The sequence below is a fragment of the Balaenoptera borealis genome (genome assembly GCF_965194805.1).
Source record: "Balaenoptera borealis genome assembly, chromosome: 8".
NCBI lineage: Eukaryota > Metazoa > Chordata > Mammalia > Artiodactyla > Balaenopteridae > Balaenoptera > Balaenoptera borealis.
Window position 1 is genome coordinate 41,177,602 of NC_138865.1, and position 23,396 is coordinate 41,200,997.

At 41.1% G+C, this 23,396-nt stretch overlaps 1 protein-coding gene and 2 long non-coding RNA genes across 10 annotated transcripts in view; 1 reads left to right on the top strand and 2 right to left on the bottom strand.

Annotated features, from left to right (window-relative positions):
* Window positions 1–8,741, bottom strand: part of LOC309633029 — a 329,590-nt gene extending 320,849 nt beyond the window's left edge. The window contains exon 1 of the long non-coding RNA XR_014247255.1: window positions 24–8,741. This is a non-coding gene — a long non-coding RNA (uncharacterized lncRNA). The remainder of the gene's footprint in view (window positions 1–23) is intronic.
* RASEF (RAS and EF-hand domain containing) overlaps window positions 1–23,396 on the top strand; it is a 225,096-nt gene that overhangs the window by 126,537 nt on the left and 75,163 nt on the right. The window contains exon 1 of one of the 8 annotated variants that reach the window (XM_082401173.1): window positions 10,647–11,582. The exons of 6 other annotated variants lie outside the window; for them this stretch is intronic. In XM_082401173.1, the coding sequence (XP_082257299.1) occupies window positions 11,152–11,582 (431 nt within the window). In that variant the 5' untranslated portion in view covers window positions 10,647–11,151. Of the gene's footprint in view, window positions 1–10,646; window positions 11,583–23,396 lie in introns of those variants that run through there. One more of the 8 variants, XM_082401168.1, reaches the window with a different exon arrangement.
* Window positions 11,594–23,396, bottom strand: part of LOC309633027 — a 105,721-nt gene continuing 93,918 nt past the window's right edge. The window contains exon 5 of the long non-coding RNA XR_014247249.1: window positions 11,594–21,627. This is a non-coding gene — a long non-coding RNA (uncharacterized lncRNA). The remainder of the gene's footprint in view (window positions 21,628–23,396) is intronic.

The window sequence follows — 23,396 nt, forward strand, 5'->3', positions numbered from 1 at the left end:
CACACACACACACACACACACACACACACACACACACACATATATACAGCTGAGCAATTCAAAATTATACTAAAAATTTTTTTGATCAGAAACCAGCTAGAGAAAGAGCAGAAATGGAATTGAGGTCAAACTGAGTACCGCAGTTTAACACTAAATGTAAATTGAAATCACTGTTGGGGAAGTAAGATAGAAAACATCATGAAACCATGGTCCTTCTTGCCTTCTAAAAGAAGACTTGGCAATTTATCATTAAAGGCAAAATTAATACGTTCTAAGCAGAATTTATCATAGGATTCTTCTAAATTACTGAGGAACCAAAAAACTTAACAACAGCAAAATTGTGGTTGGTCAGTATTTTCTTATTTTAAAAAATGTTAAATAAGTTATCATTAATAGAATTTCTTCATTCTTCCTTCATCCTATCACCTTTCCCTTGTGCTGACTTTACTTCTTCCCCTGTAAGTTTTTATTGTATTTTAATATTTTATTGTATGTTTTTATTGGGTTTGAAGAATTTTTAGAGGCACTGAAGCTACCTTCAGGGTAGAAGAATGGTTTGAAAATAAGGAGATGCTTTGCCAATGCATTACCTTCCTTCACTTCTTCATATAGAGCAGGGTTAGCAAACTTTTTCTGTAAAGCCCCAGAGAATAAATATTTTAGGCTTTGAGGGACTTCCCTGGTGGTCCAGTGGGTAAGACTCCATTCTCCCAATGCAGGGGCCCCGGGTTCAATCCCTGGTTGGGGAACTAGATCCAGCATGCATGCCACAACTAAGAAGTCTGCATGCTGCAACTAAGACCCAGTGCAGCCTAAATAAATAAATAAATATTTTTTAAAAAATATTTTAGGCTTTGAAAATCATATATGTCTGTTGCAACTACTCAGTTGTGCTCTTGTAGCGTGAAAGTGAATGGGCATGGCTGTGTTCCAATAAAACTTTATTTATGACAGTGAGTCTCTCTCACAGCAGGGCTTAACACCCTTTCCTTTGGAACACAGCTGGTCTTTTAACTTCAGACATTCCCACTACTGCCTTACTTATGTGACAGATTTTAAAAATATATCTATTACTCTCAAGTTTGATGTTATCTCTCTCCTTTGAAAAACATGAAGTACAAATCAAGGTTACTTTAAAGACTTTTCATGCATGTATCATGCTTAGAATCTAGGCTCAACTGTATCCACTCCACATAATCTGTGGCCTTATCTTTTCTTTTTTTTAATTGAAGATTCTCCATCTTTACAGCTGTACCATCACTTCTCACCTGTGAAAAATAAAAGAAGCTTATGAAAGAGTCAAAGTAATTCATGATATGTCTGCCCTTACCTGCTAACGTTTTTCAGGAAAACAGAATTTCTAGCAGCAAAGACTTTGAAAACACACATAGTTAAATATGCCCAGAAATTTTCCCAGTTAAAATAACATATAAATTATTTTTTAATCTAGATGGAGATAGATAATCAAGGGGTAATTGCACATGAAATTTTGGCATCTTATACAAAAATAATGCATTCTTGTATGCCAAACATCTCTGCCCTCTCCACCACCCTAAATAATGATAAAGTTAAAAAGTACAAAATTTTAAATATTTGTATTTTCTTGCTTGTTTGTATTATTTGTTTGTAATGCATTTAAACTTTTACCCGAGTAAAAGTTTTACTAATTGGTACACTGCAGTCTACTTTCCTTCAGTCACTCAATGTATTATTAGAGAAGAATAAGTTGGATAACTCTGGAAGGAATATTCTCTCTTTTATAACTCACAAATATTTAATTGTATACACCCTGGTTTTATATGTACCACAGCAGTGTCAGATATGTTGATTTCTGCAGGACATGTGTCAGGACATTGCAGTGGCTTCTAGGTAGCTCATGTACTCCACAGGGTCCTTTCACAAACTACAGACAATGCCACACCCTTAGACTTGAGTCTCTGTAGAGAATATTTCATGCCAAGGAAGTAGTTGTGCAGTGCCTTTGGCTGGGCTACCCAGACACTGAGATGAGGATTCATGTGGATGCGGAAGGTTAGGGGAGCAGGGAAGGCAGAATTGGGAAGGGAAGGAGGATAAGCTACAGTGCAACACTGACCTCATGCAACATCACCCAGAGGGTGACTGTCTCAGTCCCATTGCTGAAGATCATGCAGGTCAACTCAGAGTTGTTCTACATAGAGGTCAAGAGAACTTGAACACCATTCAGTGTTCAAGGTCTGCTTCCAGAGGAGATACAAATTACCTGGTACCTGTGACTCTCTGGACACACAGACAAAGCAAACTCTAGCAGCCTGAAGGCAGTTCTCCAACAAGTGACATCCAACTGTTGGATGGAAATGCACAGGGGATTTGAGGGGATGGGCAGAGCAAGACAGCATTTGATACATGCACCATGGATGGAAACATGCAGCAAACTTGAATCAGGTGATCTGAGTTTGAATCCTAGTTCTACTAGCTGTGTGATTTTAGTCATATCACTCAATCTGAGATTTAGTTTTCTTGTCTCTAAAATTTGGAAACCTACCTCATGAAGGATGTTTAAAGGATTAAATATGATTGCATGGTGGCAAAATAGGGAAAGGATCCTGGGCAGAGGGAACAGCATAGAGGAAGTATGGAGTCTTAACACGAGTGCTTAAAGTTTGGGAGACAGTATAGCTGGAGGCAGGGCACATGTGCAGCAGGTATGGGGATAGAAATGGGCTCCTATGGAGACACTTAAAAGGGAGGCCTAATCTCTTTTTGGAAGGTCAAGGAAATGATATCTAAGCTGAGGTCTAAAGCAGAGCGGGAGGATATCTGGTCAATATGGTAGACTGAGCTGAAGTGACAAATATCCCATCCCACTTCAAACATACAGCGATGTAGAAAAAAAATACAACAAGAAGGGTGTGATATGAAGCCAAACTCAAAGCAAGGAAGCTATGGTAGATTAAAGATAGTGACAAATTCTTTACTACTACCCATCTTGTTGAGAGGTGGTGACTATTTACTCTCCCCTTGAGCTGGGTTGCCTTGGTGACTAGCTTGACCAGTAGAAGGTGGCTGAACTAACAGTCTGGGACTTCTGAGGCTAGGTTGTAAGAAGTCTTGTAGCTTTGGCCCAAGACTCTTTGAAGACTCGTTCTTGGAGTCCTGAGGCACCATGTAAGAAGCCCAACTATCTTGAGGGAGAGACCATGTGAAGAAGCCCTGAGACTACATGGAAAGTGACAGTTGGATTAAAATTTGAAAATTCATCAATATAATTTACCACATTAACAGAATAAGGGAGGGGGGAAAAGCCATGATCATCTAAATAAATGCTGGAAGCATCTAACAAAATGCAAAATCCACCCATGATAAATATTCTCAGCAATGTAGGAATAGAAGAGAACTTCCTAAACCAAATAAAAGACTTCTATAAAAAAACCTATAGTTAGCATCACAGTTAATGGTGAAAGACTGAATGATTTCCCTCTGTGATTAGGAAGAAAGCAGGCAATCTGTTCTTATCACTGTAATTCTATATTGTACTAGAAGTCCAAACCAGTGCAATAAAGCAAGAAAAAGAAATAAAAGACATACAGATTAGAGATGAAGAAGTAAAACTATCCTTTTTTTCCCCACAGATGGCATGACTGTGTATGAGAAAATCCTAAGAATTACACCAAACAGTCACTAGACCTAACAAGTGAGTTTAGCAAGGTCTCAGGATATAAGTTCATCATAATACCAAAACCAATTGAATTTTTATGTGTTGGCAACAAATAAACAAGAGATATATCATGTTCACTGATAGGTAGGCTTAATATTAAGATAACAATTCTGCCAAAATTGATCTATAAGATTCAACACAATCATAGTGCCAGGATATATTTTTGTATAAATTGAAAAACTGATCCTAAAATTTATATGGAAATACCTAGGACCAGGAATATCCAAAACAATTTTGAAAAAGAGTAACAAAGTTGGAGGATTTATACTACAGTACTTGATTTTGAGACTTATTTTCAAGCAATGTAATCAAGACCATATGGTGTTGGTAAAAGGATAGATATACAAATCAACAGGACAGAATAGAGAGTCCAGAAATAGACCCACACATATATGGTCATTTGATTTCTGACAAAGGCCATTCAATGGGAGAGGACAGTTTTTTTTAAAGTAGTGCTAGAAGAACTGGCTATCCATATAGAAAAAAATAAACTTCAACTTTTAACTCACCCAATACACAAAATTCACTCAAAATGGATTATAGATGCAACAGTAAATGATAAATCTATATTTCTAAACCACATAAAGAATATCTTTGCAACTCTGGGTAGATGAAGATTTTTTAGGTGGTCACAAAAGTATAAACCATAAAATAAAACACTGATAAGTTGAATTTCATCAAAACTAAAACCATCTGCTCTTCAGAAGACACCATTAAGAAATTGTAGAGGCAAAGGAGAGAATGGGAGAAAAATTTCAAAGTACATATACATGACAGAGGACTTGTTTGCAGAATAGATGAAGAATGCGTACAACTTAATTAGATGGCAACCCAATAAATTATGGGCACATGATTTGAATAGACATTTCCTTAAAGAAGATACAAGAATGGCTGATAAGCATATGAAAAGTTGTACAATATCATTAGTCATCAGAGAAATGCAAATTAAAACCACAATGGGATATGAGTACATATCCATCAGAATTGCTAAAATTAAAAAGACTGATACTACCAAGGGTTGGCAAAAATATGGAGCAACTAAGTAACTAGAACTCTCTTACATTGCTGATAGGAATGTAAAACCAATCACCTTGAAAAGCACTTAGTCAGTTGCTTGTAGAGCTAAACATATACCTACCATGTGATCCAACAATCTCACTACTAGGAATTTACCCAAGAGAAATGGACACGTGTTCCTTCACACAGACTTGTAGAAGAATAGTTATAGCAGCGTTATTCACAGTAGCCAAAGTCTGGACATACGCCAAAAGCCAATCAACAAAGTGATGGATAAACACACTGTGGTATATGTATATATAATGTACTCCTATTCATTACTAGAAAGGAATGAATTACTGAGATATACAACAATATAAATTAATCTAAAAATTATTATGCTGAGCAAAAGAAGCCATGCATGTTAGAGTACATGCTGTATGATTCTATTTACATGAAACTCTAGAAAAGACACAATTAATAACATTAAATCTAACCTCTCAGGTCCTAGCCATAGGGCCCTCTCACAATATGGCAGCTACTACTTCTTCAAGACCAGCAGAAGAATCATCACTCCAGGCTGCTCAGAGTCTTACATAACATAATGTAATCACAGGAATGATTCTCCCATCCAATTCACAAGGCTTGGTCACTTTGAAAAGGTGGGGATTATTCAGAGCATGTACACCAAGAAGTGGGAATATGGGGGATACTGAAGAATTCTGCTTACCACAGTTGGCCTTGTTCTACTGTCCAAAAGTTGAGATGGATATATTTGCACTGGGCTCAATTTCTCTCTCTCTATTTCCTGCATATATAATATGAAATGCAAACTTTTGTCTCAACTGAGAGGTGCAAGATGTATAAGATACGTGGTTTACCAATGTGGGGAGATGACATATGAGCTTTGCTTGGTCATCACATAATGGGATCAGAAGTTTGAAATTCAACACTTCTCACTCAGTTCTAGTACTGGAGGCCGACTCTGCTCTGGTCTGTAAAATGGTGTTTGATACTGTTTGGAGCATTATAGAGATACTTAATTTTTTACAGTGAAAGATTTACCAAAGTCTGACTGCCAGCACATACATACATATAACAATGCTATCTATTTATTACAGAAACGATAGGCAATCAAAGAGTAAGTTCAACTAGGTCCATAATTCTTTATTTTCTAAAAAAAAATATATATATATATCTGATGTGAATATGATAAAATGTTCCTATTTGTAATTTCTGGGTTCGTGGATGTTATTCTTTTTCCGTATTTACATAAAGAGTAAGTAAATCACTGTGATGTAAATTTGCTGACATATTCTTCTTTGTAAAATATTCAAAATTTTCCTATAACTTCCTTAGGAATAGTAAGCCTTGAGTAGATACTCAGATACTCATGAGAAAACTAAGACACAAGCTCTTACAGGGCTGTGTTTGTTTGAGAGAGTTCCTGAACCTACTAATTGGTTCCTCAGTGGTATACCATTACTTTGATATCTAGTTCCATCTTAACAGGCTTATCAGATCCTTCTGGGTCAGAGTAACTTCAGTGTTAAGTAAGGCTCTGAGGAAGGCTCTTGTACCTGTAGGGACTCCTATAGGGTAGATTACAATAGGCTTCTGTTAAAAGCCTCTCCCATTTACTGGGTGAAGAGGAGGTTAAGGGGTGGTGCTCATTCCCAGCTATAGAAAGTTGGATCAATTTATGATGTAGTGGCAAAGGATAATTTCTCATGACTCATCATCCTAGTCATTGTCTATCACAAGATTTCCCAAAGTATGTTCTCAAGAGCACAAACTCTGTGGAAAGCCCTCAGAAACTGAAACAAAAACCAAAAACCCCAAACTAAAAGCTTCCATGGTCAAATACATGTAGGGAATATTAGATTAAACAAGTATAAACAGCTTTCTTTATCTCATCCAAGAAGAGATACAGTAGGAGTCTTTTCAAAATGTATTTGTGTTTTAGAAATGTATTTGATCACAGTAGTGTCTTTTCACTCTTTTGAGAAACATGCTCTAACAAGATTATCTCTGATTTTTAAAATCCTTGAGCAGCCACAAAGCAAGCTGATCTTTCTAAAAAGTCATGCTGATAACTACAAGCAAGCTCTCCTTACCTTCCAATTCACTGGCTCTCAAAGGCTGCTCTGTTATCTCCAATTCCTCACTAGCTGTTTCTGGATGCTAAAACAGAAAAGAAATGCCTCCTATTTCTTTCTTCTCCTCTCTTTCCTCTTAATTCTTCAAAATATTAGAGACAGATTATATAACCTTGGCCTTCCCCTGAGTATATTGCTGGAAATATTCAAAAGCACTCCTTAGTACCTTGTGAGGTACTTTAAACACTTAAAAATACAAAAGGCAACTCAATAGGACTCCTTTAGGAATCTTTTTATAAGCTCAAGATGTGAATGATTCCTCAATAGAACAGGCTAGAAAGTCCAGAAATAAGCTCCAATACGTACAGGAATTTAGTATATGCTAAAGGTGGTATTTAAATCCATGGAGAAGAGATTCTTGAATAAACGGTGTTGAGACAACTCGGTAGAAAGCCAGAAAAAAATAAAGTTGAATCTACAACTCACACCTGACCCAAAATAAATTCCAGATGAATCAGAGTTTTAACATAAAAAATAAAACCGTGAAAAAGACTAAAAAAGAAAAACATTCCTATGGCCTGAGCTGACATAATACACACTCAGCACTGTCCTTGTGACAGGCCACAATGAAATTGAAACTTTGATAGGAAAAGCAGGATCCAACTCTTCACCTGAGGCTGGGAAATGGTTTGATTAGGCAGAAGAGAAAACAGCTAAAAGATGTTTGTCGTCATGACAATGAGAAGCTATTAAGTTAATCATGTAATCAAGTGTGGCATATCTGGGGGACAGTAGGAGCCCTGATGGAGATTAAAGGGAGAGATGTTTGGATATATAAGATGGGACCAGACTGTAGAGGATTTTGGATGCCCAGATGAAGAGTTTACCCTTGATTCTCTGGGGGTTGATGAGCTAGGGTGCAGGATTTCTCAATCTCAGGACTATTGACATTTTTGACCAGATAATTTTTTGTTATAGGTGGCTGGGCCTGTGCATCACAGGATGTTTAGTAGCATCCTTGGCCCCTACCTACTAGATACTACTAGCATCTGCCCCTTTTCGAATTGTGACAACCAAAAATGTCTCCAGATACTGCCGGATGTTTCCTGGGGAACAAAATTACCACTGATTCAGAACGACTGAGTTCCAGAATGACAGAATAATTGATGTTTAAGAAGGACTGTCCAGCTGTGGTTGTAGAATGAACAGGAGATCGTTAAGGACAGGAGCCCAAGAGAATGTATTAGAGGCTAGGTATGGTATATTGTTATAGTAAGGGCCCCCGATAAAGTACATCTCCCTGTATCCATGACCTTGTATAATCCCCTCTCCCATTGACTTAGGGCTTGGCCATGTGACTTGCTTTGATCAATGGAATATCAACAAACATGACACAAGCTGAGGCTAGAAAAGCATTTGTGCATTGGGACTTACACTCATGAGACACTTCCACCATATGACAAAGCCGGTGCTAGCCTCCTAAAGACATATCCAGCTACCAGCCAGCACCAAATTCAGACATATGGGTTAGACGCTTAAGACCATGCAGCCACAATAAAGCTATCATGACTACATGATCCTAGACAGGCCAGCAGAAAAATCACCTACTGGAGCCCTGCCCAAGTTGATGGCAATGAAATTATGAACAAATAAAATGGTTGATGTTTTAAATCACTAGGTGTTTGTTGTGTTGTTATGTAGTGATAGATAACTGTTACAGTAGGTCTGGAGCAGATTCACATCAGTGGAAATGAGATGTGTACACAAGACATTTGGAATAATCCATGTTTCTTGACGACTCTTCAATGAAGGGGCTTACAGAAAGGACAAAGCAGGTGAAAGAATATAAGAATTTACAATTGAGTGCAAAGGTCAGAGTGAGTTAATGAAGGAAGTTGCATGAGCAGTCTTCAAAAAAAGCACTTCTGCCTAAGCAGTTAAAAATATTATTAACTCATCTATTTTGAAAAATACAGCTATTTATTAATCGCTAACAGAATAATGATAATATTTCAGAGATTCAGTTTAATAAGTAGATTTGTAAAGCTTTAAAGGCATTACCAAGCTAGCCATTTCTTCTTTTTTTTTTTTTTAAAGCATTATTCATTTTAATTAATTAATTTATTTATTTATTTTTAGCTGTGTTGGGTCTTCGTTTCTGTGCGAGGGCTTTCTCTAGTTGTGGCAAGCGGGGGCCCCTCTTCATCGCGGTGCACGGGCCTCTCACTATCGCGGCCTCTCTTGTTGCGGAGCACAAGCTCCAGACGCGCAGGCTCAGTAGTTGTGGCTCACGGGCCCAGCCGCTCCGCAGCATGTGGGATCCTCCCAGACCAGGGCTCGAACCCGTGTCCCCTGCATTAGCAGGCAGACTCCCAACCACTGCGCCACCAGGGAAGCCCTCTTCTTTTTTTTTAATAAATTATTTTATTTATTTATTTTTGGCTGCATTGGGTCTTTGTTGCGGTGCGCAGGCTTCTCATTGTGGTGGCTTCTCGTTGCGGAGCACAGGCTCTACGCACGCAGGCTTCAGTAGCTGTGGCTCACGGGCTCTAGAGCGCAGGCTCAGTAGTTGTGGCCCACAGGCTTTGTTGCTCCATGGCATGTGGGATCTTCCACGACCAGGGCTTGAACCCGTGTCCCCAGCATTGGCAGGCAGATTCTTAACCACTGCGCCACCAGGGAAGCCCCATTTCTTCTTTATATGGAGAAAATCAACCTTTAGAATAAACAGGAAAGCACATAAACTCAAAAATCAGTAACAATTTATATTGCACTGATAATAAAATTCATTTCAATGTATTAGCTATCTACTTGTATAGTACTGTATTCACTTAGCCATTAGATTGCTAAGTCCAGGGCTTCTAATAGAACGCCTCTCATAATTTACCAGTTAAATTTACAGATGGCAATTATCAGTGGTATTTACAGCTTGACAGATGCTGTGAGTGTTGACTTTATTTATTGTACTATAAGAAGAAACAGTTCCTCAGATGTTTAGCACTTAGCTTTCTGTTTAAGAACACGAGCTTGAGGAACTGTGTCAGTCAAAGCCTCTATTTTTATTATATCGAAAACAAAGTAGTAAGCAATAAAGAGAATCCAGAATGAGAATAAGTGAAATACAGTCATAACTAAAAGAAATGGAAATAAATAAAATAAAATCTAAAAAGTGTAGGAAATTGACTTGAATAACGTAAAAATAACCCAAATGCACTTTCACAGGCTATGAGAATCACCAAAGGGAACATATACATAAATCATATGACAGAGTGAGGGTCTCTTGGAAATAAGACAAGATTTTTTTAAAAGGATAAAAATGGATGAATTTTAAAGATCTTATACCCATGAAGCAGCCAATATTAAAGAAACAATAGCATTGTTGAAATAAATGTTTAAGATCAAAGGGTAACACATCTGCATAATTTCCATAAGATTTGTTTAAAGGGGGAAAAAAAGCTACCTCAGTCCTTGTTTAAATATTGCTGCCTGCCAAGGATTTTGGTTATTAATTTTCTCTCAGGTTGAGGAGACAAGGACTGAGAAAAGTTATTTGGATTTGAGGACCTGGAAGATCTATGTGATTCCTACTGTGCATTAACTAGTTGGACCTTAACGTTGGAGGGACACGCATTAAAGAAAGCCAGTAAACTCAGAGAATGGGGTCTTCTGGTAAATCTCATACTTTGGTTTGTAAGAAAACTTGTATACACGGAAGTTTACCAATTTTCCGGAATGAGAAAATAATAAAATACACATAACGTTAACCAATTTGGGATCCTACCCCTACCTTCCTTTCCCCTTTCTATCCAGTTAGTTAGCTTCTCATACCAGCTCTCGATTTACCCGAGCAAACACTGTTTATGCCGAAGGGCCTGGCAACGCTTCTGCCTCACCCCCAGTTCCGGCCGGGCTCCCCAACTCCAGGAGCCCCAAACACAGGTTCCAAAGGCCCGCACGAAAAGCACAGCCGGACTCTCGAAGGCGTGGGAACCGGAGCGGGGCGCTCCTCCTCCCCGGCTGGGCGGAGCCGGGCCTCGCTGGGCAAGTGCGTGAGGCCGCGCCGGGCGCTCAATCGCGGCGGGCGCTGCTGAGTGGTGCGCGGGGCTAGGGGCGCGCTCGCACCGCTCTGGGGTTGAGCCCGGCCAGGGTCCGCGCGCGGAGCCACGTCGGAGCGCGCCGTCCCGACCCACCCAGGCGCTTCGCCACGCCCGGACGTTCCCGCCAGTGGCCTAACCTGCTTGACTCGCCGAACTTGCCGCAGCTCCCGGCGGCAGCAGGTGGCCTCGGACTCGCCGCCGTCACCGCTGCCCGAGCGGGCCGCGCGCCCCGGAGCCCTCTCGGTCGCCCCCGACCGGCGGGATGGAGCCGGACGGGGACCTGGAGGAGCTGGCCCGGCTGCGCTCTGTCTTCGCCGCCTGCGACGCGAACCGCTCGGGGCGCCTGGAGCGCGAGGAGTTCAGCGCGCTGTGCGCGGAGCTGCGCGTGCGGCCGGCCGACGCCGAAGCTGTGTTCCAGCGGCTCGACGCCGACCGCGACGGCGCCATCACCTTCCAGGAGTTCGCGCGCGGCTTCCGCGGGGCCCACCGCGGGAGACGGCGCTGGGGCCGAGGGCCGCGGGAGCCCGCGTTCACTGCGGCCCTGGTGGGGTCCGACCCCGGGGACAGCCAGGAGGACGAGGGCGACGAGGACGCGGCGGCGGCACTGGCCGCCCACTGGGACTCGGCGAGCCCGGGCCAGGCTTGGCAGGACTTCCAGGCGCGACTCGGGGACGAGGTCAAGTTCATCCCCAGGTGCGTGTGTGGTTTGCAGAGCGGAAGGTGGTGGTGGTGTTTCTGTCCTCCCTGGGACGCTGCCACCTCTCCCTCTTACACTCGGAGTGTGCAGACCCAGTGGACACTCTCTCTGTCTCTCTGTCTCTCTCTCTCGCTTTCCTCCATTCACCGACGCACTTTTAACTCTTCCAAGACGGGATCCCCTAGAGTTAAGGAAAAGGAAAGCGTTCCGAGTCACAGTTCGGGGAGAAAGTTTCACTTGCTTATTTCTGAGTTTCATAAGCCAGAGTGAAATCCACAGCGTCCGGAGATTCTTCCGGGACGCTGGTTTAGGAGCGCTCCCCGAACCTCAGAGACTTGATTACATCACCTCCTACTCCTGGCCTCCAGGCTGCACCCGGAGCAGCAACGCTTGGTGACCCGGGCCTCTAGCCAATTTGCCATTCTCTATGGTAGTTTTTGTGTTTGTTGTTTTCCTGCTACTACGTAGAAAACAAGACATTGTTGCACATTTATATTGCTGCACACAAAGATTCACCGATGCCTACTATGTGCTAGGCATTTTACAGGTTAATTCGTTTAATACTCAGAATAACCTTGGGGGTGGACGTTCTTATCTGTGATTAATGGAGAAATTTAGACCTAAGGACGTTAAGGGACTTGCCCAGTTACTAAAAGAGCAGCATTTGATCCCACATGTTGTGAATTTTAAAACTCTCACTTTTTATACCATAGAATAAAATCATACAGTAAACTCTCTACTCTTGTGTCTGTGACAGAAATAACATAGTATCAAGTTACTTAATTCTCAGGGGGAAAGGGGATGCCTGCAGGTTCAGGGCATGGTGGGAAAGATATTCAGGTTTTATTGAGATTAATTTGCATCTATCTCTGCCTAGAGTCATGGTATATCTTGAGCTATTTTTACTTCTTCCTCAGGCGCTACAAACAGCTTAATAGTATAAAATGTTTTTCTGCTCTCTGGATTTTCATTGAAATTTTATGTATCTCTGGTTGTCATTATTAGGAAGATCTGAACATTTTGGTCGGCAGTTCACATACCTGAGACATAAGACTCAGAAAAGGAAATAGCCCTGGAAGGCAGCAGCGGCCTGGCTCACCCATTCACCGCTTAGACCTGCAGGGCTGGAAGTCCTCACTTCCTCCTCCGCCCAACTTCTCCCTCCTGTTTGGAAAGTTCAGGGAATACTGGGCATGGAAGGTTACTCACTGCAGTATAAGAGGGATTGTGTAGAGAAAGTGGGCGCGATACCCATCTTTTCTGTTATTTACAGATGAGTGAAAATGCAGTGTCTCCACCAGGGAAGTAGAAAAATTTAAACTTTGCTATAACCATATACTTTGCATCATCTTTCATCTGTAACTTGGTTTGGGTCCAGCTAGTTTAAAAAGGTAACAATATTAAGAATAAGAAAAGGTAAGACCACACCATATTTTATACACACACACATACACATACACACACACACACACACACAGACACTGAACTACTTTTCAGAGTTGCCAAGTCTCAGCAGCCAATATTTGACACTTAACCTTTAAATGATGAAAATGGCCTTCTTAGGATCAGCATACAACCAGGTCTTAATATTATTGGTGACATTATTATTATCATGATGCCTTTCCGACTCTTGAGATGTTATTAAATATAATGGCACCAGTGTCAACTGGTAGTCTTGTGTCCTAAGCCCCACCCCTGTCTTCTGCGAGATTAACAAGTACAATATTTGCCTTCCTGTACTCGTTCCAGTGGAAAAGAACTAAACTGAATTGCTTCACCTGATTGTTACTATGGCAGCCATTAGCTGTTTTGGTAAATTGGATTGCTTCTATTCTACTTCCTCATACATGTTCATCTTCCCTTCCTCCCAGTCAAATGTGATAAAAATCTTTCGTTATTGACAATGTCATTGCCATTATTTCAGCCAAATTAATTCTGCAAACATTGTTGAGTGCCTGTTTTGTGCCACTGTCTTAGGTACTGTCCTAGGTACTTGGAGACAAAGAGAAGGAGGAGATGTGGTTCATGCCCTCAAGAAGTTCATAGTGTGGGTGAAATATTTCTCAAAAAATTTCCTCAGAGAACATGTAAAGGCAGGAGAGTTATTTGCAGGAAACCCCATGTATTGTGGACATAACCCAACAGACTGCCTGCAAGCAGGAACTTTCTTTGAATTCTTGAGTTTTTACCTTAAAAAAAAGAAGTCATGTTCACTTTATAATATACTGTGGCTTGGTTTAGCATAAAATATTATATATTCTTCCAGGGGGAAAATTGTCTCTCTGGGAAGGTGTGCCATTTCATCTGGTGCCTTAGTTTCCCACCTGGCACTCCATCTTCCCCCAGGTGGCACCCTGTCCCATCCCTATCCTAGGGGGGTATTTGTGTACAGTTTAAGCAGAACAGATATCAGATATAGGAGTGTTTGGTTCCTGCAAAGGCAAAACGTGGTAGTGATTTCCATTTCAAAGATCATTCAAACTCTTAGATCAAAATATTAAACAAATTTGGGTTAAAGTCCTCAGTCATCGATAATTGTGATATTAGAGAGAAAATAATATTGCACTGTGAAAGAATAAAAATGGTCTCTGGGTGATGTGTTAAATTCTCAAGTTGGTCTTCTCTTAGAAACTGAAGGACTTCTTTCCTTAAAGGTTGGGGAGGGGAGTGTCCCGCCATGTGACACTGTTAACCTGAGCTGGGCAGGTGTAAATTGTCCAGAGGGTCAGGATGGGCCGTTACCACTAGTTCCAGTAAGCTGGAACTAGGTCAGCCAGCAGGTGAAACCAGAATGGGCAAGGCAATGTAGTTACGTAAGAGAATTCCGGAAGGAGGATTGTATCAGGCCAAGAAAAAATCCATGAAGTGGGAAGAGGATGTCTGGGGAGAAACAGAGAGCAGAGTTGTAATTACCTAGTGGAGCCAGTTTCTGGTGTCAGGGGCATTATCTTGGTGAAAGGGAGGTTTGTATCCAGTAGGTACTCAATAAATGTACTCAATAAATATTTGCTGAATGTTCCTTGATTCCCTGCTTCATATACTGAGAATGCAGTTAGTTCATGCTGCATGCATTCTCTTCATTTCTTTTGTTGGTTGTCTCCCTATATTTTCACATTCTGGTGAGAGCTGGTGTCTTCCGAGATTGGCAAGGAGAGAAGGATATAGGGTGTGTGTGTGTCTGTGTGTGTGTGCATTGAGCATTCGACTGAGGCGGGGTCATGACTGGAATTCACCTCTCTCCTCTAGTCAGAGCTGAAGCTTTTCAGAGTGTTCTCAATTCCATTTGTAGCGATTTTGAGTGTCATTTGTGGGCTGATTCACTTTAACTTAGAACCCCACGTTCTCACAAACAGAAACGCGAGGGTCCAGCTGGCACCAGAACCACAATGGACTTGTGAATGGGCACCAATTTTGCCACAATAGCCAGATTAGACCCAGGGTGGGTGGGTGCCTCTGGTGTAACAGGGGTTAGCAATGATTGGTGACCTGCCAGACAGGGCTGGGGCGGGATTTGTTCAGGCACCAAAATCTGACCTGTGTGGTCAAGCTGTTTCACATGGTTTGTGCCCTTTCTACACACACAACGTTGAAGAAGAGTCTTCTGTTGAATAACTTAGAAACAAGAAATTTAATTGAGAAGAACCAAAACTACCCACGTGTGAACTGTTATATGGATTGTCAAAAAGGTTTACTTTGGCACGTCCATGTAACTATGAAGATGATGACTAAAATGGAGAGGAAAAGCAACAGGTGACACCAATCCCACTTAACTAGGACGTTTTAAAAAACATGAAGCTACAAGTAGGCAGAGGCATAGTTTCATGGTCAGGGACTCCTTTACATTTCCCTTTCTTGGGGTCCACTTTAGGGCTTTTGCCTCTGATCGTCTTCTTTTGTAATAGTGCAGTTGCTTCATAAGCCCACTTCACCTTCATGATATGGTGCTTGGCAGGATGGGAAAGGGAGAGGAGAGATGGACGCAAAGAGAGAGGTAAACACAGAGAGGGCTGGAGACACGGAGTGAGAGGGGGACAGGGTGAGAGGAGGCAGAAGACAAGCAGACAGAGAGACACTGATTGATTAGATAGTGCCTCAGTTTCCCCTCTCTTCCCACTCAGTGAGGGTATGGCCCTGAGACAGCTTGGGATGCGAGAGTTAAATCAGCTCTTCTCTGTTTGATCTCAGCTCTTGAGTATCTTCCACATGTGAGCATCTGGGTGCTTTGGACTGTGTTTTTAATGTTTGAAGATAAGTATATTTTTTTCACCCATATTGCCAGTAATATCTGCTGCTCATCCAAGGAGATAAAGATTGGTTCCAGCCTTGAGGTACCATAGTGGGTTGGACTTCAGTCCTGGAAGAGGTTCAAAGATGCTTTTGACTGTGTGTGATGCTTACCTTTGGCACTGGCTTTGAGGCCTATCAGTGTGCTAGCCACAAGCTTTCCAGAGATTTCCTGCCTTTTCTGCATTCAGAACTGGGGATATATATATGTGTGTGTGTGTATATATATATATATCTTTATATGTCTCTATCTCTCTATATAGATTATATATATCTTTACTTTCTGTTTCTGGTCTGTTGCTTTTTGTTTTTCCTCTTCAGTATATCCTCTATCACAATTATGTGTCATTACACTACTGCTGAGGGGGAGAAACCTGTCCATTTGAAGCACAGCTCTTCCTTGAACCATCCAAACCTTGCTCCTGGGCCCAGCAGGAGTCTCTGTATGGCTTATTTTTTATGAGCTCTGCTTGCTGGTGGTGGCCCCTTCTGGTTCTGATATTTGAATTTCATCTTGAGGTAGTAATTTCTTTTTGGCCTCCTGGCCCCAGAAAGGTATTCTGGCCTTGCATCCTTAGAGGACTGCCAGTTTTGGCCATACAGACAGTGGCCTGCTCTGACCCTCAGATCTTGCTGATTGTTCAGAGCTCTGCTGGCAGGTTTTGGTGAGAGATTGTTTACTCAGCCCTTATGGTATGGGTAAAAAGAAAAAGGCTTAAGATGGGGTGTCATTGGAAGACTACCCTCCAAGGACCACAGACTCTTCTCTAGCTTGTCTTTTAGCCTGAAGTTTTCATTTACTTCTCTCCGGAATCACTGTTCAAATACACGGTCACTTGGAGCTTGTAAAACCTGTTTCTTGATTTCTTCCCAGGTTACATGATTTTATTTCATTTGTAAAATGGAAGTAGCTGAATCGGGCTAATCTGCCTTGAATGGAAGCTTAGAGGCTGATGACGGAGAAGAGAGCCTTTGATGATGGGGGAGGTTAGGATGCCGAGGCGATTCAAATGTCTGCTTTCTTCTCCTAAGAGGATATACAGTATACTTTCTTGCTTCATGTGTAGCTTGTGAAAGCTTAGTTGCACCTGACTGCAGTATATCGTTGGAGGGAAGAAATGGGAAGAGAGTATTTATCGTGGGTATTTGCGCTGCTCCTATCTGACTCTGTTAGTCTCATATCAGGTTGTAAAATGGAAAGTAAACACTGTTTCCCAGAGGAAAGCTGTAATGATGGAATGACACGTATGATTTCTTTGATATTAATTCCTCAAAAAAAACAGTTTCACTGCTTCAACTGGTAAATATTTGGGGTCTTCCAAATTATAATTGCTTTTGTCAGAGTAATTATAAAAAGAGAAAAGTGAATTTTAACCCTTAAGGCCTTAGTCTATATGTCTTATAAAAACAAGACATATAGATGCAGTAGCTCAGACATGTTTCTTTCATTCTTTCTCTAATTCCCTCGGTATTCATGTGCCTGCCAGTGTCCCAGGCACTAGAGAGACTCCTTCGTAGACCTGACCTTCAAGGAGCTCATTGTCTCACGCTTTTAAATACCTAGGAGTTTATGACATCTGAAGGACCTGAGATGCAGTATAATAAATGCAGAAAAATACCTCAGGGCACATCTCCAGACTATGGACATTTCATGTCAAGAGTGTTTCTCAAATTGGGTGCCCTTTGGGTCTTTATGTGTATGCTTGGCAATCTTAGAAGACTAAACATTTATGTTTTCATTTTATGTTATCATTATATGATAATATAAAACAAATTAATCTGAGCACATTTGGAATCACCTGGATGACTCTTACATGACAGATTTGGCTACACTGTTTCAAAACCTGCCTCTGTGTTTAAGATTGTATGGCATCCGTTCCTTGTCATGGGCTGATGAGGAAGGCACAACAGTGGACTTGGTGCAAATGATGTGTCCACGTAAACTGAAAGTGACTAACAACACGGAGTGTTGGGTTGTCTGTGTCCGCAATGGAAAAGTGATCAGGGAGTGGGGTTTTGATCCTGTAAGTGTGGCTGGAAAGCGCAGCACACAAGCTGCCAGGGCCATACTGACATTGGCTATGGGGGTGTCGTTTCAGTAGAAGTGCATCCCTTGTCAGTTTAAATGAATGTTGCTAATTCTCATTCCACTGATTTTGCAAATGCGTGTTGGTCACATAAATGTTTGGGAGCTATAAGTATACGGAGTTTATATCTGGTTTATGTTTGTTTATAGTTAAGTGACATGATATAAACAATATTTACATCAACTCTGGAATCCGTAGGAGATATTTTCTTTTATAAGGTCTACATGTTTATCAAGTGTGAGAAATACTGTTCTAATAGGACTTGAAATCCTCAAGAACTGTATAAGATTGAAAACATTAGTTTCTCTATTTTTCATTGCTTATCGATCTCGTCCGTCATTTAAATCGAGGGCATAATATTGTGGAAGAAGTTCATCTTAAATTGTTCCCAGTCTTAAGGATCATTTTTGTTATTTGCCCACAGAGGAAACTCTTCTTGCCTTTTTCCTATGTCATTCATTCACTCCTTCATTTAAAAAACTTTGTTTTTAATCCATGTGTGCCTGGGACTGCACCAGGAATGGGGTGCTTTAAAATGATATCCAGTCAAAAATCAAAAGTTTCTTAGACAGTTTCTCTCTCTCCAGAGGTGATGGCACCAGTGAGCGTAATGAACGGGAAGAATCACAAGGTGGGTGGTCTGGGTCCAGCTCTCACTGGGGGTCAGAAATCAAGCAGACCAAATCGACAGATGAATGGATAAAGAAGATGTGGCACATATAAACAATGGAATATTACTCAGCCATAAAAAGAAACGAAAGTGAGTTATTTGTAGTGAGGTGGATGGACCTCGAGTCTATCATACAGAGTGAAGTAAATCAGAAAGAAAAACACATACCGTATGCTAACACATATATATGGAATCTAAAAAAAAATGGTTCTGATGAACCTAGGGGCAGGACAGGAATAAAGACGCAGACATAGGGAGTGGACTTAAGGACACGGGGGCGGGAAGGGTAAGCTGGGACAAAGTGAGAGAGTGGCATTGACATATATACACTACCAAATGTAAAATAGGTAGCTAGCGGGAAGCAGCCGCATAGCACAGGGAGATCAGCTCGGTGCTTTGTGACCACCTAGAGGGGTGGGATAGGGAGGGTGGGAGGGAGACACAAGAGGAAGGGGATATGGGGATATAAGTATACGTATAGCTGATTCACTTTGTTATACAGCAGAAACTAACACAACAATGTAAAGCAATTATACTCCAATAAAGATGTTTAAAAAATAATAATAAAGGCATTAATTTAAAAAAAAAAGAAAAAGAAAAATCAAGTGGACAAACTAAATTCAGGGAGTTTCTTCCTCTCTTCAGTAGAGCAGTTATCTCCATTTATCTTGTATGGTGGTGTCACAGTTCCAGCAAGAGAGACTCTAGGCCCTGTCAGATTATCTCCACGTTCCCTCCTCTTACCACTCCGTGGGCTGTGACTGATGTAATGGAGCGGGACTCACAAACTCTGAAGCCTCCGGGGCCAGGCAGGTAACATAGACCTGGTGGAGTGGAGTTGGGGCCCAGTAGCAGCCTCTGCTTCATATGCTGGGGGGACGGACAGATGCTGCCATGCAGGACATCGGCCCAGTGTTGCCAGCGACGCCAACTTATAAAGGATGGTGAAAAATCCATATTTTAAGTAGGAATCTCCAGTTTTCAATATTCCATGAAGGACAAAGCACAGAGGCAGGAAAGATACTTTTTCCAGTTTGCAACCCGTTTCCTACCTGAGAATGTGCCCTAGTAAATTCAAGTGTCAGGCGTGATCTTGCTTTGAAGATTCGTGTTGATGTGAACATGTGGTTCCATGGTACCCTAACTTAGAGTTTTAATCATACTACTTCTTCCCCTTCCAAGTTTGTGGGGTAGTATTTTGACCCAAAGATAGTCTGTCTTTACTCTCTTTTTTGCTCTTGGGTGTTCTTGTAGTTTCCTGAGTTACCTTGTTCAGGCTTAACAGATGTTGCTGTACAGTATTTTCTGCCTCCAAGTTTGCTGCCCTGATGTGTGTCCTTGGAGGAGGAGGGCTGAGCTCTGAAAGCATTGAGATGTCCAGAACACCTTTTACCCTGATGTCTTTCTTTCTCTTCATTTGAAGCTGAAAGTATTTGTCACAGTTTTAAGATATGTAAAAAAAAAAAAAAAAAGGAATGAAATAAAAATAAGGGAATTTAGTGATGAGAGGTTATATTTTCTGATACCACAGTGGTATTTCCTTTTATTATTGGAATATTTTGTCCTTCAGTCAAAAAATTTTTTATGGGAATGAAAAGGTGCTCATCACTAATCATCAGAGAAATGCAGATCAAAACCATAATGGAATATTGCCTCATACCTGTTAGGATGGCTGTTATCAAAAACACAGAAAGTAACAAGTGCTAGTTAGAATGTGGAGAAATTGGGACCCTTGTACATTGTTAGTGGGAATGTAAATCGGTGCAGCCACTATGGAAAACGGTATGGAGGCTCCTCAAAAAATTAAAAATAGAATTATCATAGATCCAGCAATCCCACTTCTGCATGTATATCCAAACAAATGAAATCAGGATCTGGAAGAGATATCTGCACTCCTGTGATCATTGCAGCACTAGTCACAATAGCCAAGAGGTGGAAACAGCTCAAGTGTCCATTGATAGATGAATGAATAAAGAAAATGTGGTATATACATACAATGGAATATTACTCAACTATACAAAAAGAAGGAATTTCTGTAGTATGTGACAACACAGATGGACCTGAGGACATTATGCTAGGTGAAATAAGCCAGTCACAGAAGGAAAAATAATGTATAATTCCACGTATATGAGATAGCTAAAGTAGTCAACTCTTAGAAAGTTGAATGGTGGTTGCCAGGGGCTTGGGGATTGGGAAATGAAGAGTTGCAGTTCAGTGGGTTATAGAGCTTCAGTCATTCAACATGAAAAAGCTCTAGAGATCTGCACAATAAGATGCATGTAGGCAACGATACCGTACACTTAAGAGTTTGTTAAGAATAGAGATTTCACGTTATATGCTTCTTAACCACAAGAAAAGCAAACATATGGAATACAAAATTTCTTTTTTACAGAGATAAGAAATTGAGATAGCTACAAAAGCTCTGTGTCTCATATCTTTTTGGATCAGTCCCAAATACAGGCTCCGTCAAGGTTTGCCCCTTAAATGTACTCACACCTGTCGTTTTCAGGTGACCAAGCAGAAACACTTGAAATAATGACACATTCTGAGAGCTCCCTCCCACCACACACACACTGAGGGCAACCGCTCTCTTCAATTTCAATTTTTGGGGGGCATTTTATGGGCATGTTCAGCCATGATACCCCCTCGCGATCATTACAATTATGGAGCATGCTCAAGTGACCATTTTGTTATAATGGTATCTCTGACCTAGAGTGGTTTTTTTTTTAATGTCTGGATAGAAAACAAACAAGTGCAGATGAGTTATTCATTCTGAAATCTGGGTGCAGCGGTGGAAGTTTCACCTGCTGTGAGCCTCTTGTGGCTGCCTGGTCCAGAGGTGGAGGGGTGGTGGGAGGTTGAGGCAGCAGGCGCTGGCTTGTTGCCCATCTCCTTAGGCGTGGGGGTTGCACAGTGCATTCCCTGGCGTGACCCAGTCACCTCATAATTCTTGCTCCTGTAGAACAGTTACAGTCTGCTCTGGCTGAGGTGGACGAATTCCTGAGGAGTCAACCAACATTTGCTTAGAAAATCCATGTTTTAGGACGTTCATATGTCATGTTTTCTAATGCACATGCCATAAACTAGTGTTCGTGTTTGTGATGCAAGTATGTTTTCTTTTCCTCCTTGGGGATCTGTTGGCAGAGCATGTACTTCAGTCTGGCAGAGATGGTTAGCCTGGGGATGTCAGTGAGTGAATTACAGTGCATGCATTTCTACTCTAACACAGCATGTGTATTCCAGACAAACCTAATGTTCTGCAAACACACAAAGGACATATGGGGAAAAAAAGTAGGGATGGGGCTGATCTCTCCATATCTGTATAGCTTTGCAACCAGCATACTCAAAAAACCAGTAACAATCTGAATAAGATATTAGCACAATGAAAAAGTCACATTAGATGCTTAATAGAAACATACGACAGTCCAGGGTACCAGTACAGAAAAACTGTAAATGTTTTAATGCAAGTATAGGATTTCGCACTTTGTTTTTTAAGGTGAAGGTAACTTGGTGGATGGAGGTGCATGGGTTGTGGCTGCTGAGTTACAGGAACAAGGACAGACTGCACAAAGACAACGCACGTGTACCGTCTGTGCTGGGAGGAAGCCCCCGGGGAATGGGCATTGTGTGTCCAGACTGTGTTCACCTGCAGCCGGCTGCCTTCAGCTGGGGTAATGGGCTTGCACTTGGTGGCTGTTACTTGGGCGCAGAGCATCGACATGCTGGGAAATGCAACTTCCACTTCTGCGTCATTCACCTATTGACCTAAGGGATGGGCTAATTGATGCTATAGGAACATGCACTGTGTCCGAGCAGTCCTAGTCTTGAGTGAAAATGCATGGGAGGCTAAAGCAAGGCACAAAGCCAGAAATGAGGGTTAGATTGATTCTGTGTGTACAGGTGCGGAGGTTTTATATTGGTCTAAAAGGGATAGTGCATTGCCTGTCTCCTAAAAGATGACAGTGAATAAGCTGTCTTCAGGCTAATATCTGTCCACAGAAGTCCACAGATCTGTTGGATAGGCTGTTACAATCCTAATGAACCCTGGTGAGAATTATAATGTTATGTTGTAGGTGAGCATTTGGGCCATTAAAAAGTGACCTATTCTGTTGAATAATATTTTAAATTAAAATTCTTATTTAGCAATTTAATAAGAATTCAGCAATCCATTTATTATGAGAAACTGAACTACTACAAGATTTCTTAAATCCATTCTTTAACGTGAGAGTTATTTCAGATATTAAAAAATCAACATCAACACTTTTTAGCATTTAACTGAAATTCTTAAGTGAATATGCAATATGGGAGTCTGTGTTAGTTACAATAATGTGATAACTTAATCCCATTACATCTCTAACTTAAATTTATCAGTTTTTAAAATAAGTTCCAAAAGCTTATAGGAAAGACCCACAGCACCTACTGTATCATTTCTTCCAGGTGTCAAACTATGTTAAAAAAAAAAAAAAAAAGAGGGTATGCATCCACACAGGCTGGTGAGGTGACTGTAAAATTCCAGGATCTTAGCATTTGATGAATCCTCAGAGATCATCAAATTATAATTCACTTTACAGAGGGAGAAATAGAACCTCAGAATGTATAGTAGCTCTAGCTTCTTTGTAAAAAGTATATGTAAGTCATTAATATATAACCTTGACAATTTTTCCATAAAAATGTATTTGTGACGTTGAGGAAATTTTGACAATGAATTTGAAATACTTTCAAAAATATACATCTTGGATTAAAATTTTAATGCCAATATAGTAGAGTTT